Source organism: Rhodotorula paludigena (genome assembly GCF_050403205.1).
Source record: "Rhodotorula paludigena JCM10292 DNA, Rt_paludigena_JCM10292v1_ctg1, whole genome shotgun sequence".
Taxonomy (NCBI): domain Eukaryota; kingdom Fungi; phylum Basidiomycota; class Microbotryomycetes; order Sporidiobolales; family Sporidiobolaceae; genus Rhodotorula; species Rhodotorula paludigena.
This window is the reverse complement of record NW_027481457.1, coordinates 461483-476876: the sequence shown is the minus strand read 5'-3', so window position 1 is coordinate 476876 and position 15394 is coordinate 461483. Positions and strand designations below refer to the sequence as shown.

The following is a 15394-nucleotide window of genomic DNA, read 5'->3' as shown; positions in this document are numbered from 1 at the left end:
AGATCACTCAGATTGTCCATCAGACTGACGTGAGAGCTGCCCTTCACTGGCTCTTGTTTTCCCGCTCTTCGTTGAACGCGGTCAAGAGACTCTATTCCGGCGAGACCGCCCCGCTACACCGCCTTTGCTCATACGTCAGGTTTCGTACAGCGCTTCTGTCATCCCGAGCACACGTTGAGGTTGTGAATGGTCCCGAGCGAGTGCCCGTCGATCCCCATGACCCAGCCCTGCGAGACGTGCGACAGAGCAAGGTCGTGTCAATGAGAGCGCAGCCCGGACAAGCGGACCAGAACGCACGTTAAGCATCTGCTGCATGTAGTCGAGGTTCTGTGCCCAATTGCAAGCAAGGCAGAGGGTGAGAATGACGGAGAGACGGAACAAATCCGCAGTCCTGGTGCCAGATGCAGAAGCCAGACGTGCAGGGAAAGGCAAGCACGCACGTTCTGGCAAACGCAGCAGCCCGAGTCTTTTGCCGCCGTGGCCTTGTTGTACGTCAAGCCGTCGTACCACTGTGAGGCAGTCGTCAGATCATCTCGCGCTGAGCATTCCTAGAGGACGCACGCCGTTGTACGTGCCCATCGCGAGCAGCAGGTTCTCGTGGTGGTCCTTCAAGACCTGAGCAAAGTACGCTGCGCCAGTCTTGACACTGCAAGAAGCAGTCAGCTGGATGTTGCGATTCCGTGAGCGACCGGACACACTTGTAGTCTGCTTCCGCGCAGTTCCCGCCCGGCGCATCGCCACACTTGTCGTCCGTGATCTGCATGAGGCCGTACCTTAAAAACGGATGGATCAGCCTTACGCTCGCGCAGCACAGACACAGCGAATGAGCTCACGGGCCGGTACCTTGGGCATCTGCGTTGCACGTGCCTGCCGTCTTGAGCGTCAGCTCACGACCCGCGTGTTCTCATCGAGAGCTAGGAATGCGACGCACTCTCCAGCATGGCGAAGGCAGCAAGGAGGATGGGTGGGATGCCGTACTCCTCGCCGTACTTCTCGAACAGCTTGATGTGCGGTTTGCACGGCTCGTACAGGGAGCCTTTTGCGAGCGCTTCTTCGAGCGTCAGCGTCTTAATCTGTGAGACCTTGATCTTTGGCGGCGGAGCGATTCGAACGTAAGGGTGAATCAGCGGCGTTTCTCTAGCGAAAAAGGAAGAGACGAGCGCACCCATTTCCCCTCAGGGTTCTCCTTCGACAGCCCGCAATTCAGCCATGACTGTGCGCCATTCGGCCCGCCGTCCTCGCTCGACTCTTCCCTCGCGCCGCTGTCGCCGCACCCGTCGTCCGAAAACGACATGAGCCCGCGACCGGCCCCACCGTCCGCACTCGCGCTCTCGCCAGCGGCGGTGCTCTCCGTATTCGCGGCGGTCGCCGACTCGGTCTCCTTTGTACCCGTTCCTGCGGAGGGAGCTGCCTCGCCGCCAGGGGTTGACGAGCTCCTCGCCGCTGCCGCCGCACTGGTTCCGGTACCCGACTTGGGTCGGCGGTGGCAATTCCCTGCGCGACGTTGTAACCCGTGTCTTTGTCGGTAGGCGTCGTAGAAGGAGATCTCGGGGCGCGCTGACGCGACCATAGCAAGACTCGCGCAGACGATGAACACAGCGGTGAAGGGACGCATCTTGGTGAACCGGCTCCGCCGGGGCTCGTCAAGACCTGCGGGAACGCTCAGTCGATAAGGCAGAGGGAACAGGTTGTCGACAAAAAGCACGCAGTCTCGTGAGCGAGCCCGTCTCGAGCAGGACGACGGCCAAAGCATGCGGCAGGACAAGACCGGAACAAGCGATTCGTGCCAAGCCGGACGAACGCCGTGGACTTCCGTGGCAGGTGCGTGAGGAGACGTTCGGCGGACGACCTTTGTTGCGCGGCCTGAGCGTAGCGCAGCAGCTGCACGTCGTCTGCTGCAGCGAGCAAGGTCCAAGCCTGCCCCGGCGCCTTTGTACGTTGAGATCGGAAACGTTTGAGCGAGGTGCGGAGAGCAGCAGGCGAAAGCGAAGGCAGTGTCCGAGGTCGACCGAAACGAACGGAGTTGATCGCACACAGCGCCCTACGAAGAAACGGCGAGCCAGCCCGCCTAGTTGCACGAGTCGAGGTTCTTGATCGTTCCGAGCGAGTGGCCGTCGAGGCCCAGGACCCAGCCCTGCGAAGAAGACGGTCAGCGAGAGGTCCGTCAGCCGGAGCAGTCAAGCCTACGTTGAGCATCTGCTGCATGTAGTCGAGGTTCTGCAGAACAGTCGAGTGAGCAGAGTGCTAGATGGTGCGACATGAGAGGGAGTGGGGCCCGTCAGGACAGGACTCACCTGCTGACAATTGCAGCAGCCCGTGTTCTTTGCCGCGACTGCGCCGCTGTACGTGAGTCCGTCGTACCACTGGGCTCAAGCGAATCAGTCACAGGCCTAAGCTCGTGAGGAACGAAAGACGTACGCCATTGTAGGTGCCAAGCGCGAGCAAGAGGTTGTTGTTGTGCTCCTCGAGGACCTTGGCGAAGTAGGCCGTCGCCGTCTTGATGCTTTGGCGAGCGTTTCGTCAGCGGTCTCACCGTAGTGTGGGAGTACTGGTCGCTCACTTGTACTCGGGGTCGGCACAGCCAGCAGCGGGCGCGTCGCCGCATTTGTCTTCCGTAATCTGCATCAAGCCGTACCTGCACGCAACGAGATGGTCAGCGCCCACGTCTCGCGCAATCTGCAGATCCGACGCACGCTCCGCCGTTGTCGCCGCGGGCATCCGGGTTGCAGGTACCTGCACCGTCGCGGCGAGGTCAGCAAGGTCCTTTCGGAGAACATGGGAAAGCACTCACTCTCCTGCATGGCAAACGCCGCAAGCAAGATGGGCGGCACGCCATGCTGCTCGCCGTACTTCTCGAACAGCTTGCCATAGTCCCTGCATGGCTCGTAGATGGATCCTTTGGCGAGCGCCTCCTCGAGCGTGAGCGTCTTGATCTGCGAGAGCGAGATCTTAGGCGGGGTCTGCCGCGGCGCCCTTCTTCCCAGTCAGCATACTTCTGAGCGTCGGATGCACCGCCGGGATGTCACGCACCCAGCCCGCGTCCGGCTTGCTCTTCGACAGCCCGCAGTTGAGCCAAGCCTGCGCCCCGTTCGGCCCGCCCGCGTCGCTCGTCTCGTCCGTCGCGCCACTCGCGCCGCACGCCGAGTCGGTGAAGAGCATCAAGCCCTCGCCGGCCGAGGCGGTGGAAGTGGCGGTGCTGCTCGCCGAGCCCGCGGCGGCAGTCTTTTCGCTCTTCTTGCCCGCACTGGACGACGGCGTCGCAGCCGCGGCATACGAAGTCGCTGCAGCCGGCGACGAGGATTTGACGCGGCGGTGGCAGGTCTTGCCCGCGCGGCGCTGCAGCCCGTGCGAGCGGTGGTAGGCTTCGTAGAACGACGCGTCCGGGTGTGCGACGACGAGCGTCGCGAGGAAGCCCGAGACGGCGAGGAGGGACGACAGGAAGCGCATCGTTAAGTGATGTCGGTGAAGGGACTGTAGGTGCTGCGGAAGTAGAGGACGTGCGAAGCGGAGGGTTCAGCGGTCAGGGCAGAGTAAACGTAAGTCAAGTCGAGACGCACCAGTGTCGGCCAGCGACAGAGCGAACGAGTGAAGAGAGTCTCAGAACGAGAACGAGAGTGAAGGGTAGGAGGGCAACCGAAGCGAGCCAAAGAAAGAGCGTCCGTCGTGGCAGACCGAGGAGAGGTGCGTGGTGCACCGCCTTTGTCCTGCGGCCTGAGCGCGTTGCGTGTACGTGCAGCGCCTGCTCAGCGCACGGCGCTCGCACAGCTAGGTCGAAACACGGAGGTTTGCGCGGAACGGCTGAGCACCAGAGCTGGCAAGGGGGCTCGAGAAGCAGGAAGCGTCTGAGCAGGAAGACCGAAAATGGCCGTGGAACGGAAATTCCGGCGCAGTATAGATGCAGTAGGATGCGTTTTGCGATATCAATACACTGTCCAAAGTCATCAGATCGACGTGACAGGCGTAAAAAAAAAGAAAGGACGCGAAACGCACTGGCACATGCCTCCGCCAAACCACCCGTGGAGAGAATCTCCGCCAGCTACACCTCCCTCTTCGGCTCGATCGGCAGGTCCTCCTGTGGTGCTGGCGGCAGCTCCTGACCGTCGGCGGTCTTGCCCGGTTGCAGCGTGGTGAACGGAAGCGGCGGGACGGGTGCCGAGTGGTGGTCGTCTTCGGGGCGGAACGTGCCATTGGTGGACCTGTGCAGCCGACCCCCGCACTGCAGTCAGCTCCTTGCCTCGTCTGATTTAAGGGTGGACAGTCTTGGGCGCTTGACGCACTCCTTGTACGATTCGAGGAGGGGTTCTGCGTTGAAGGAGCGTCGTCAGGGTGGTGTGCTCCCGCTGACGGGGCGGAGAGAGCTGCCACGCACTGAAGACCCAGATCCCACTACCCACGCCGATCGCCATGGCCAGAATGGGCGAGACAAAGCGTCCAGACATTGCCAGAGATGAAGTCGGGGAGGAGGCGGATTCGGGTGATCGACAAGTTCAAGCGGGGTTCGGCTCGGGCGCTCCTGACTTAGAGGTTCGTGGCGTGCTCCTGAGGCTGTTATTGCTGCGTCTGAGCGAGGTTGAGCGACTGGTGCGAGTCGGACAAGTGGAGCGCACAAGGTTGCGCCTGCTCTCGCCTCGCTCTCGCCGCACAGACAGCTTGAGCGCGTGCTTGCGAGCTACTAGACTCTACAACGGACCGCTAGACCCCGCCCGTACCCGCTCCCGCCGAGGATGGAGGTGCCTGCGACGGCCTTGTCGCTCCCCGCCCGGCTGCAGTTCCCCGTCACGGTGCAGCGCATCCACGCGCAGAGGGGCACGGCCGTGCGCAAGACCCAGACGCTCCTCACCTACTCGTTCCTTCCCGCCAAGCCCGACCAGGACGGCAACCGCGAGCGCCAGGTCCGCGCCTGGGAGAGTCCCGTCGAGGGCGAGGTCGTGTCGTGGGCCGTCAGGGAGGGCCAGGTCCTGCACAATGCCTCGTGCGTCGTCCTTCCTCTCTTCTGGCGGGCTGAGCGGGACCCTCCAGCTTGCGACGGCGACTTGGTGCTCTTCCCCGCTTCCGCCTCGCACCAAGTTGAACCAGGTCGTGTGCACCGGCGAGAGTCCCGTCGAGCCCACACTGACTCTTGTGCTCAATCAACACAGCCAAGCTATCGTCCAGATCCGCGAACCATGTACCCACGACGTCCAGCTCCAAGGGCTGTGCGCGTTGTGCGGAAAGGACCTCACTGCGTGCGTACAGGACCATCGGGCGTTGATGTACGCCTGCATACTGACTCTGAGGAGCTACAGCACCGACTACACCGGCTTCTCGGACACCTCGCGGGCCACCATTAGCATGGTCCACGATGTCGGCGGATTGACCGTTTCCCGCGACGTGCGTTCTCGCCCGGGCTCACCACCCTGCACCCGTGACTGACGCACGACCGACTTTGTAGGAGGCTCACCGACTCGAGACGGCCACCACCTCCCGTCTCCTCAAGGCCAAGAAGCTTTCGCTCATCGTCGACCTCGACCAGACCATCGTCCACGCAACCGTCGAGCCGACTGTCGGCGAGTGGCTGCAGGACCCAAAGAACCCCAACTACAAGGCGCTCGAGGGCGTGGAGAAGTTCAAGCTCACCGACGAGAGCCCCGCGCGCAAGGTCAAGGTCAAGAAGCAGAAGCCCAAGCCGCCGCCTGCAGCTGCCGAGGGTGCCGAGGATGCCGACGACGAGAGCAGCAGCGAGGAGGAAGAGGAAGAAGGCTGCTGGTACTACATCAAGATGCGGTCCGTCTGCTCGCATTTCCCTCCGAATGTCCCACGCGCTGACCTTCTTCCTTTCGCAGACCCGGCCTGCGCGACTTCCTCAAGCGCATTGCCGAGATCTACGAGATGCACGTCTACACGATGGGTACGCGTGCGTACGCGAGCGAGGTCTGCAAGGTCATCGACCCGGACGGCGGGCTCTTTGGCGGGCGCATCCTCAGTCGAGACGAGAGTGGCAGTGCGTGTTTGACTCGCCTTTCCGTGAATGTGCACTTGCTGATAGTGCACCTCGACACGCAGGCATGACCCGCAAGAGCTTGCAACGCCTCTTTCCATGCGACACCAACATGGTCGTCATCATCGACGACCGCGCCGACATCTGGGATGGCAGCCCGCACCTCGTCAAGGTCGTTCCCTGTGCGTTTTTGCGGCGACTCTTCACTGCCCAGTAGTGCTGAGCTACATCACTGCAGACGACTTCTTCGGCATCGGCGACATCAACGGCGCGTTCCTGCCCAAGAAGAAGGAACTCGTCCCGCCTCCGCCCTCGGCCCCCGTCCCCTCTACATCCGCCGCCTCTCCTCCCGCGTCTTTGTCCCCCGCATCCGACGCACCCTCGACCTCCGACGCGCCCCGCGCGCGCGACACCACCACGCCCGACTCGACCCCGCCGGCCGACTCGCCCCTCTCTGCGCCCCACCTCCCCGACTCTGTCCTCGCCGAGCCGACGACCGTCTCGGACCTGCTCGTCGAGCCGTCGCCCTCGGCGCTCGCGGCGCCCGCGCTCGCAGAGGCGACGACGGCCGCGGCGGATGCGATCCACGACGTGATCGAGGCGAGGCCGCTCGAGAAGGCGGCAAGGGAGGCACACGACGCGCATGAGAGGAGCAGCCATGCGGGGTCGGCGAGCCCGAGCCCGGAGGTGGATGGCGAGAAGAACGACGAGGCGGCGGAGGGGGCGGCGGGCGCAGAGGAGGAGGTGGAAGAGGAGGCGGTGCTCAAGGATGATGATACCGAGCTGGATCGAGTGTGGGAGGTGCGCCTGGCTCGCTGTTGCTTCCCTTCGCTGCTTTGCTCGCGGACAGACACTCAAAAACGTTCCTCTCGCGCAGATTCTGTCGAGCGTGCGGAATCGCTTCTTCGAGCTGCACGAGGCAGAAGGCGCTGCCGATGTTGCCGTGAGTCTCTCTCGCCCCAAGTAGTCGCAAAAGCGCACGCTCATCCGCTTGCACGCGCAGGACATCATCCCGTCGATGAAACGGCAAACCCTCCGCGACACGCACCTCGTCTTCTCGGGCCTCGTCGCGCTCGGCTCGCGCCCCGAAGACTCGGAGTACTGGAAGCTCGCGCAGACGTTCGGCGCGCGCTGTTCAGCCGACCTCTCGTCGTCTGTGACGCACCTCGTCGCCAACCAGGAGGGCACGGCCAAGGTACACTCGGCGCGGCGCAACCCGCGGATACGCGTCGTGTACCCGCAGTGGCTGCTTGACTCGGTCGCGCAGTGGCGCCGCCTGCCAGAGGAGGCGTACCTGCTGCCAGTGCCGGAGCGAGCGAGCACGCCAGGGTCGCCGATCCGCCCCGAATTGAGCGGTGGCGAGGACGAGAAGGGCGCGGAGGACGCGCCCGACGATGAAGCCCTCGAAGGCGACTTGCACCTCGAGGACCTCGACTGGAACGATGCGATGAAGGAGGTCGACGACCTCCTCCTCGAGACGGATGACGAGGACTCGGCCTCCCTCTTCGGCGGCGGCGGGAATGGCGACACGAATGGCGCGGACACGACCGACGGCGAGAGCGACGCTTCGACTGCTGGGGCAGGCGGTACCGCCTCTGCACCAAGGCGGAAACGCCCGCGGGTCTCGCTCGCACCCGACGCAGCTGCTGCAGCCGACGCAAAGGAGACAGAGTCGCCGCTGCAGAAGCGCGTCAAGACGGCGCGGTCTCGCAAGAGCGGACTCAAGCAGTCGCTCAGCGCTGCGGCGCTCGAACGGTCCGCCGCCGCACAACTTGACGGACCCGACGGGGCAAGCGCTGTGGCGACTCCCGCCGAGAGCAAGACGCCGCTGCCAAGCTCGGGGGCGAGTCAAGCGAGCTCGAGCATCGACTCGGACGACGAGGATCTGCTCGCGAGCATGGCCGCAGATCTCGAGCAAGGCTGGAGCTAGACGGCCGGGATATAGGAACGCTTGCAACACAGCGAGCTGGCAACGATAACAACAACATGGTGGACAGAAAAAGAGAGAGACAGGAAGCCTGTCTAGAACCCGAACACTGATCTCGCTTGCGCGCGCCCGAAGCTCCGCCGACCAACCACTCTGGCATCGCAGCCCCGCGGCCATCGCATGTTGGCGCCCCAGACCCGCTCCATCTCGGGAAGAAAGTCCTGGAAGTAGCGGAAGCGCGTCTCGTCGCGCTGCGCCGCCAGGTTGAAGTGCTCGCCGTCGTCCTCGTCAACCTCGCCGGCCGCAGCCGCGTCCTCGTCGCTCTGCCGGTCCGCTTCGCTGCGCTCAGGGCGGCCGCCGCGCTGTACGAGGCGCGCGGCGGGCCACTCCTCGGCCTTGCGGTCCGTCTTTGGCGGGTGCAGGACCCAGACGTCGCGCAAGACGCGGAACTCGTACCCGAGCGCGTTCAGCAAGAGTGAGTGCGACTGCTTGTCGCCGCCTTGATCGGTGAAGCGCTCGTTGTAGAGAGGGTGCGAGGCGCGGGCGAGGAGGTAGTAAGGCTCCCATTGCGGCTCGAAGCAGACTTCGTATGAAGCAGCCGGATCGACGATGCCGAAGCGAGACGGCGAAGGGGCCTCGCTGAAGAGGAGGGATGGCAGCGTCGGTCCGTGACCGGCGTTTGCGTCCGTGAGGGTCGCGATGGGCGGGGAAGCCGTATACAGCGCTTCGAGGTCGGCAGTCGTGTTGGGATATGGCCCCTCGAATGACGTCGAGAGAGCGAAGGTGGGGATAACGATGGCTGAACGGCGTAGTGTTGGCGAGCGCGCATTGCGACTCGATGGACGCTCGATGAGGGGAACAGCGCGGGTGGAAAGTGTCGAGTGCATGTGTGGTGACGGGACGAAGTCGACGTCGATGACGAGGATGTAGGGAGATGGCGCTTGTGCCATAGCGAGATTGCGGAGGCGGTTGATAGGGTAGCGCAGACGGCTGAGGAGCGCCGTCTCGTTGATGGAATAGCTGGGCTTGACGATGACCAGCGCCACTCGCTGCCATGCTGGCGACAGCGCCGTCGTTGAGAAGTAGGCCTCGAGAAAAGAGATGTCTGATTCATCGACGAGGTAGACCGCCGCCGAGATGGGACCGTCCCAGGCTTGCAGCATGCGCTCGAAGCGATCCAGGCGCGAGATGGACAACTGGGTGACGAGCGTGATATCCGCCGGTCCGGTCGAGCTCTGACAGGGAATGCCGAAGGCTGCATCGACGTCGGGCGCTGCTGGCAATATCGACATCAGTCCAGGATTCGACGAGCGAGAGGAAAGCAACGTACAGCCATCCCGAAGTTGTCTCAGACCGGTCAACACGTCCAGTTCGAGCCGCACGTGCTTGACGTCTACGCAAGCTCCTTCTGCGCAGTCGTCTCCGCGTCCCTGCTCCAGGACGCCCTCCTCGCCGTCATGAGCCATCCATCGCAAGTTCCCGCCGAGCGGTATGTCGACGCGTACGACCGGTGCCGCCTCCCAGAGTCGCTCATAGATTCGCCCGTCCCCTTCTTGTTCGGTGGATCGACTCGGAAAGATCTCCTGGATAGCGCCGTTGGCGAAATGGACGAGGGCGGAGGGGTTTCGAGGTTGCGAGACTACGAAGGAGACTGCTGGAGCGCTTGCGGACGTCGGCCGAGCTTCCGAGCGGTGTCGGAGCACACGTCGATCGCTCTGAGCAAGCCACCGCAAGCACAGGAGGACGAGGACGAGAGCGAGAAGGCCGCGGGCTCGCCTCGGGAGACGAGCAGCAACGGCGACGATGCGGCGGTGCAGCGGGACGTGGCGCACTCGCTTGGCCCTCTCATGGACTGATAAGCGATTCGCCAGGCTCGTCGGCGACATGTGACGGGTAAGGCGAGGCGAGAGAGGCAAAGGAGGCGGTGCTGTCCTCTTCAAACCGGGCGAGTGTGCCTACAGAGCTCCAAGGAAGAGGTCTTGCTCTCATTTGGGCACGAAGAGCACTCTCCCAAACTTGACGCGCGGCGCGAACATCTCTCTCGCAATTAGTCCAGACAAGCAGACGGAAACGGGCGGACGAGAGCCGCCGTTTTGGAATGACGGATGGCTAGTATAGCGATGCTCTACTTCTGCTCGCTATCGTACGCGGTCAGGACGGCTCGCTGAATGAGCTCCTTTGGCGGGCGGCGGGAGGTCCAGCTGCGGGAAGACATGCCCGTCAGCGTGCACCTCGCGAAGAAGAGTGGAAGAGCCGAGCGTACAGTGAGGACTGGTGGTATCCCTGCTCCAGCAACATGAGGATGCCGGGCACACCAACCCAACCCGGCATGCGCTCGGCGAGGTCGATGAGCGGCGTGACCTTGGGCTTGTACGCAACGTCGATCAGGACACCGCCGTCCTCGCGCGCCAGCACCGAGTCGGGAACAAGCACGCCCGCGTCTGCGTTAGGCGCGTACTGCGTCGCCGTGCCCTGCGCCGGGATCGTCGAGATGATGGCCAGGGGCGGCTCGCCAGGGAACGAGTCGAGCGAAGTGAGAGGGACGATGTTCCACTCGGCCGGGAATGACGCGACGACCTTGTCCGCGTTCGGCCGCGTGCGGTTGAAGAGGTAGATCGTCTTGAAACCGGCGCGGTGCAGGGCGTAGATGGCCGCACGGCACGTGCCGCCGGCACCGAGGACGAGCGCCGTCGATGCGTCGGTGCGCTCGTTGTCGGACGTCACATTCTTCTCGATAAGCTCGAGGAGGCCGAGCCAGTCCGTGTTGTCGCCGATGAGGCGCCGTGCACCATTCTCCTCGACCGGGATGATCGTGTTGACGGCGCCGATGTGGCGCGCGTGCTCCGAGATCTCGTCGAGGAAGGGCATAATCTCGAGCTTGAGCGGAACTGCGACGCGGACCACGGTTAGCGACTTGTGCACAGGCAGTCAGCGACATTGTGACCTACTCGTCACGGATGCGCCGCCAAAGTCGGGCGAGCGGATGGCGCGCTGAATGTCGTCGTTGACCGTCTCAGACTCGATCAGGCCGTAGTGATGCGGGAGACCGAGGATGTTGAACGCCGTGTTGTGGATGAGCGGGCTCTTCGAGTGTTGGATGGGCGAGCCGAAGAGGAAGAACTTGCGTGCGGGGAGGTGGCCGATCAGGTGCAGGCCCGTCTGAATTTGGGCGAACGAGAGCTGGCCGGGCGCGGAGGCTGAGATTGTCGGGTGCGAGACGGGGCCGAAGACGGGCGAGAGGATGCGCGAGAGGCGGCCCTCGTCGCCGACGTTCATCGTCATGAGGGGTTTGCCGTCCTTGAAGGTCTCGCGGAAGCGGAGCATGGCGAGGTTGTCGAGAAGCGTGTTGGCCTTGGCGACGATCTTGACAATGTCGCCGACCTCGTCGGCCGCCTTGTAGCGCTCGACGGCCTCCTCACTCTCCCAGTGCAGCGCGCCCGAATAGTCGTGCCACGACGCGATGATCTTGGTGCTCTGCTTGATGTCGACAAACTCGCGCATGCGGCGCTGCGGCCACCGCACCTCGAGGTCGACGTACTCGCACCCGGCCTTGACGCCGAGCTCGAGCAGCTTGAAGATGTCGTCCTGCGCCTCGTCGGGGCACATGCCGCCCTGCGACACGGTGCGCACAGTGAAGACGATGGGCAGCGTCGACTTTTGCCGGAGCGCAGCGAGCTGGACGGCAACGTAATCGTAGTTGGGAACCCGCGGCGAGGTCGGCGTCTTGCCGTCGGCGGAGAGGAGATCGGCCCGGAGCTCGAGCGCGTCGACGCCGGCAATCAGCTCGTCAAAGGCCTCGAGCGCCGGATGCGGGGCCGTGTACGACGGGAGCGTGAGGCAAAGGAAGTAGGTCGGGCGGTGGCCGGCGAGGTCGACGTGGTTGGTGTTGGCGCCCGTCATGAAGCGGAAGAAGCGCGCGACCTCGTCCTCGGCGCCCTTGGTCGACGTGTGCGAGACAATGAAGCCGTTGGCGGTCGCCTTGGTGCCCGCCTTGTGCGTCTTGGGCTTGCCCGAGATCAAGTTGGTGAACTCGAAGTTGGACAACTCGTGGAACCACGGGCGGCGACGCTTGTAGATGTCGTGCAGGTCCTCGCCGAGCGAGGGGCGCGTCGGCTCCGAGTTGAGGTACGAGACGATCGAGTCGATGTCGCGGATGATGTGGACGATGGGCCCGCCGCCGTGGCCGTACGCACGCAAGAGGTCGCGGTTCTCCTCGGTCTCGACGACACCACCGCCAAGCGACACGACGTGGCCCTTCGAGTACTCGCGGATGATCTTCTTGAGGATGTGCGTCTCGGCGAGGCGGAACTCCTTCCAGTCGCCGCCGCGCGAATTGACAAAGTCCTTGGCCGACTGCCCATACTCGGAGATGAACATCTCGTCGGCGTCCAGCACAGGCCAGCCGAGCGCCGCGGCGCCGATGCGACTGATGTGTGTCTTGCCCGCGCCGCGCATGCCGAGGACGAAGATGCTCGCGTCGGTCGAGTGGCGCGGGATGGGCGCCGAAGTCGACGCGACGGGCGAATCGCTCAGCTCGACGCCGACGACGTTGATACCGATCTTGCGCGACAGGTCGTCCCACCACGACGGCCACGTCTTTTCGACGCAGCGCTTCTCCTCGAGAACGGCGCCGTGCGCGCCGGGGCACGCGGCGAGGACCGAGAAGGCCATGGCGACGCGGTGGTCGTCAAAGCAGTGCACCGAGGCGCCGACGCGGAGCTGCTCGGGCTTGATGCCAAACACCTCAATGCCATCCTCGAGCTCGTTGGTCTCGACGCCAAACTTGGCAAGCTGCGTGCGCATCGCGTCGATGCGGTTGCACTCCTTGACGCGCTGGTTGGCGATGCCGCCGATCCGCGTTGAGTTGAGCGGCTGCTGCGCGTCCTGGAGGCGGCCCTCGAGCGGCGGGAGCGACGCGACGGCCGCGAGCGCCGACGCCGTGAGGAAGGCGTCCGTCATCGGCTCCATGTCGACGAAGCCGAGCGCGCGGAGCTGGCCGACGGGCGGGCCCGTGACGGTCGTCTCGGTCTCGGTCTGGACGACGATGCACCCCATGGGCTCAAGAACGTCCTTGGCGAAGCGCGCGTCGCCCTGGAGCGAGGCCGAGCCAATGTTGTGGATCGTGCACGTCGTGCCCGTCATGGCGGCCATCGCAAGCGGGTACGTCGCCGAACTTGCGTCCGACTCGATGTTGTACGTCGCGGGGTTCTGGTACGTCCCGCGCGGGACGCGGTACACATCGAGGAGGCGGCCCGACTCGGCGTCGCGGACGCGCTCGACCTCTATGCCGAACGAGGCCATCATCGCGATGGTCATGTCGATGTACGGCTGCGAGATGACGACGCCGCCCGTGAGCTCGAGGACGACCTCCTCGCGGGCGTACGGCGCGCAGAGGAGGATCGACGAGACGTATTGCGACGAGACGGACGCGGCGAGCTGGATGCGGCCACCGTGGAAGCCGGCCTCGGTCGCGGCGATCTTGAGCGGGAGTGTGCCCTGCCCCTCGAGGTACTCGACCGACGTGCCGTTGGCCTGGAGGGCGTCGACGAGCGGGCCGATCGGGCGCTGCTTCATGCGCGCGTTGCCGGTGACGACCGTGTGCTTGAGGTCGCCCTCGGGCTGCACGAGCGCGCAGACGGTCGTGAGGAAGCGCGCGGCCGTGCCGGCGTTGCCGAGGTAGAGCTCCTTGAGGCCCTTGGGCGGCGAAAGCTTGCCGCCGTTGCCCTTGACGACGAGGAGCTCGCCGTTGTCCTCCCACGAGAACTCGGCGCCCTTCATCTCGTTGAGCGCGGCCATCATGACCTGCGTGTCGTCCGAGTGCAGGAGGTTGCCGAGCTTGCACGTCCCGTTGCCGAGCGCGGCGAGGACGAGCGCGCGGTTCGAGATCGACTTGGAGCCGGGGGTCGCGAGCTCGAACGTGGCGTTCGAAGGCGGGCCGGGGTAGACGCGGACGGCAGGCGCGAGGACGCGGGCGATGACCTCGTCCTGAACGCCGGTCGCACGCTCCTCGAGCGTCTTGCCGATGCGTGAGAGGATGACAACCTTCTTGACGTTGCCGGCGTTCTTCTTGTCGACGCGCATGATGTCGAGGAGCGTCTCGACGTTGAGGCGCGCCGACTTGGCCGACTTGCGGAAGAGCGGGTCGTCGAGGCTCACGGGGAGGCCGTGCGCCTTGAGGCAGCGGGTGAGGCGGCCGACGGCGGCGTTGCCGAGCGCGCCCATGCTGCGCGCGACCTCGGCCTCGAGTACCATGCCGACGGCGACGCACTCGCCGTGGAGGACGTCGGGCGTCATGACGGCCTCGATGGCGTGGCCGATCGTGTGGCCAAAGTTGACGAGGTTGCGCAGGCCCGTCTCCTTCTCGTCGACCGTGACGATGTGCGCCTTGGTCGCAATCGACGCGCGGATGGCCGAGAGGAGGAGCGACTGGGCCGGTGAGCGCGTGTCGAGCGTGCGGCCGGTGCACGTCTCGCGGGTCGACGCGCCCGACACGGCGGCGTGGATCTCGGCGACGCCCGACTCGAGCTTGGCAAACTCGTGCTCGTCCCAGATGGCGGCCGTCTTGATGCACTCGGCCATGCCATTGACGAATTCGCGCCGCGGGAGCGACTCGAGGAACGAGGCGTCGATGAAGACGTACGACGGCTGGTGGAAAGCGCCGATCAGGTTCTTGCCGAGCGGCGTGTCGATGGCGGTCTGCGAGGCAGACGAGGTCAGCTGTACGGTACAGACGTCTTCGTATAAAGTGTCGACGGACCTTGCCGCCTACGGCCGAGTCGACCATGGCGAGCAGAGTGGTCGGGATTTGGCAGTAGCGAATGCCGCGCATGAACGTGGCCGCGACGAAGCCGACGAGGTCACCGACGACACCGCCGCCGAGGGCAAGGACGACGGTGTCGCGGGTGCAGCGGTGGGCGAGGAGGAAGTCCTCGAGCTCCGCCTTGGTCTCGCGCGACTTGGACTGCTCGCCGGGCGAGATGACATGAGTGATCCATCGCGGGCGGGACTCGGCGGGAAGCTCGGCGATAGCCTTCTCGAACGCGGTCGCGAAAGGCGAGAGGAAGAGCGGGGCGAGGTGCGAGTCGGTGAAGAGAACGTAGGTCGACGATTGGAGGGTCGAGAGGACCGTCTCGACGATGTAGGGGATGAGGTGGAACCCGCAGTGGATCGTCTCGCTGTGGAATGAGCGGGTGAGTGCGACTTTCGGGAGGTGCAGGAGGGGGGAACACGGGCGCACCCGCCGAGGATGGCGACCTTGTCGGTGGCCGTCTCTGTGCGCGCCTGTGTCGCGAGTTGAGCCAGTGTCAGCACTTTCTCCGCGGGTCCCAGCTGTCCCGGCGGTGCTGTCGTCGACATCTCGACCGTCGACACGCAGAAAAGCGGAGGAGAGCGAGCGAGGTGGGCACAGCGTCAAAGCGCGCGGGACAAGCACGGGCGGGTAGCGCGGGCTCTGGGCAGCATCCAGACTGACCATGGCGGTCCGCTCGTGG

At 64.6% G+C, this 15394-nt stretch overlaps 6 protein-coding genes across 6 annotated transcripts; 1 reads left to right on the top strand and 5 right to left on the bottom strand.

Annotated features, from left to right (window-relative positions):
- Positions 1 to 158: 158 nt before the first annotated feature.
- Positions 159 to 1615, bottom strand: JCM10292_002055 (uncharacterized protein; the record flags this gene model as incomplete). The annotated part of the gene is made up of 8 exons (XM_076645476.1): positions 159 to 227; positions 298 to 327; positions 441 to 509; positions 562 to 646; positions 699 to 773; positions 834 to 852; positions 932 to 1088; positions 1166 to 1615. 8 exons carry the CDS (start codon positions 1613 to 1615, stop codon positions 159 to 161), a joined length of 954 nt encoding a protein of 317 aa, XP_076509003.1.
- A 453-nt stretch (positions 1616 to 2068) lies between these two features.
- Positions 2069 to 3447, bottom strand: JCM10292_002054 (uncharacterized protein; the record flags this gene model as incomplete). Its single annotated transcript, XM_076645475.1, has 8 exons — positions 2069 to 2134; positions 2188 to 2217; positions 2295 to 2363; positions 2419 to 2503; positions 2561 to 2635; positions 2694 to 2733; positions 2792 to 2960; positions 3031 to 3447. 8 exons carry the CDS (start codon positions 3445 to 3447, stop codon positions 2069 to 2071), a joined length of 951 nt encoding a protein of 316 aa, XP_076509002.1.
- A 589-nt stretch (positions 3448 to 4036) lies between these two features.
- JCM10292_002053 (uncharacterized protein) lies at positions 4037 to 4439 on the bottom strand (the record flags this gene model as incomplete). Its single annotated transcript, XM_076645474.1, has 3 exons — positions 4037 to 4196; positions 4278 to 4302; positions 4370 to 4439. The coding sequence occupies 3 exons, from the start codon at positions 4437 to 4439 to the stop codon at positions 4037 to 4039; spliced, it is 255 nt and encodes an 84-aa protein (XP_076509001.1).
- Positions 4440 to 4724: 285 nt separating this feature from the next.
- On the top strand, positions 4725 to 7907 carry FCP1 (protein serine/threonine phosphatase; the record flags this gene model as incomplete). The annotated part of the gene is made up of 9 exons (XM_076645473.1): positions 4725 to 4972; positions 5139 to 5225; positions 5286 to 5370; positions 5432 to 5763; positions 5823 to 5980; positions 6043 to 6159; positions 6216 to 6778; positions 6855 to 6920; positions 6981 to 7907. 9 exons carry the CDS (start codon positions 4725 to 4727, stop codon positions 7905 to 7907), a joined length of 2583 nt encoding a protein of 860 aa, XP_076509000.1.
- Positions 7908 to 7999: 92 nt separating this feature from the next.
- Positions 8000 to 9790, bottom strand: JCM10292_002051 (uncharacterized protein; the record flags this gene model as incomplete). Its single annotated transcript, XM_076645472.1, has 2 exons — positions 8000 to 9177; positions 9235 to 9790. 2 exons carry the CDS (start codon positions 9788 to 9790, stop codon positions 8000 to 8002), a joined length of 1734 nt encoding a protein of 577 aa, XP_076508999.1.
- Positions 9791 to 10029: 239 nt separating this feature from the next.
- On the bottom strand, positions 10030 to 15378 carry ARO1 (pentafunctional protein ARO1p; the record flags this gene model as incomplete). The annotated part of the gene is made up of 6 exons (XM_076645471.1): positions 10030 to 10105; positions 10168 to 10792; positions 10853 to 14600; positions 14662 to 15079; positions 15142 to 15185; positions 15376 to 15378. 6 exons carry the CDS (start codon positions 15376 to 15378, stop codon positions 10030 to 10032), a joined length of 4914 nt encoding a protein of 1637 aa, XP_076508998.1.
- Positions 15379 to 15394: the final 16 nt, after the last annotated feature.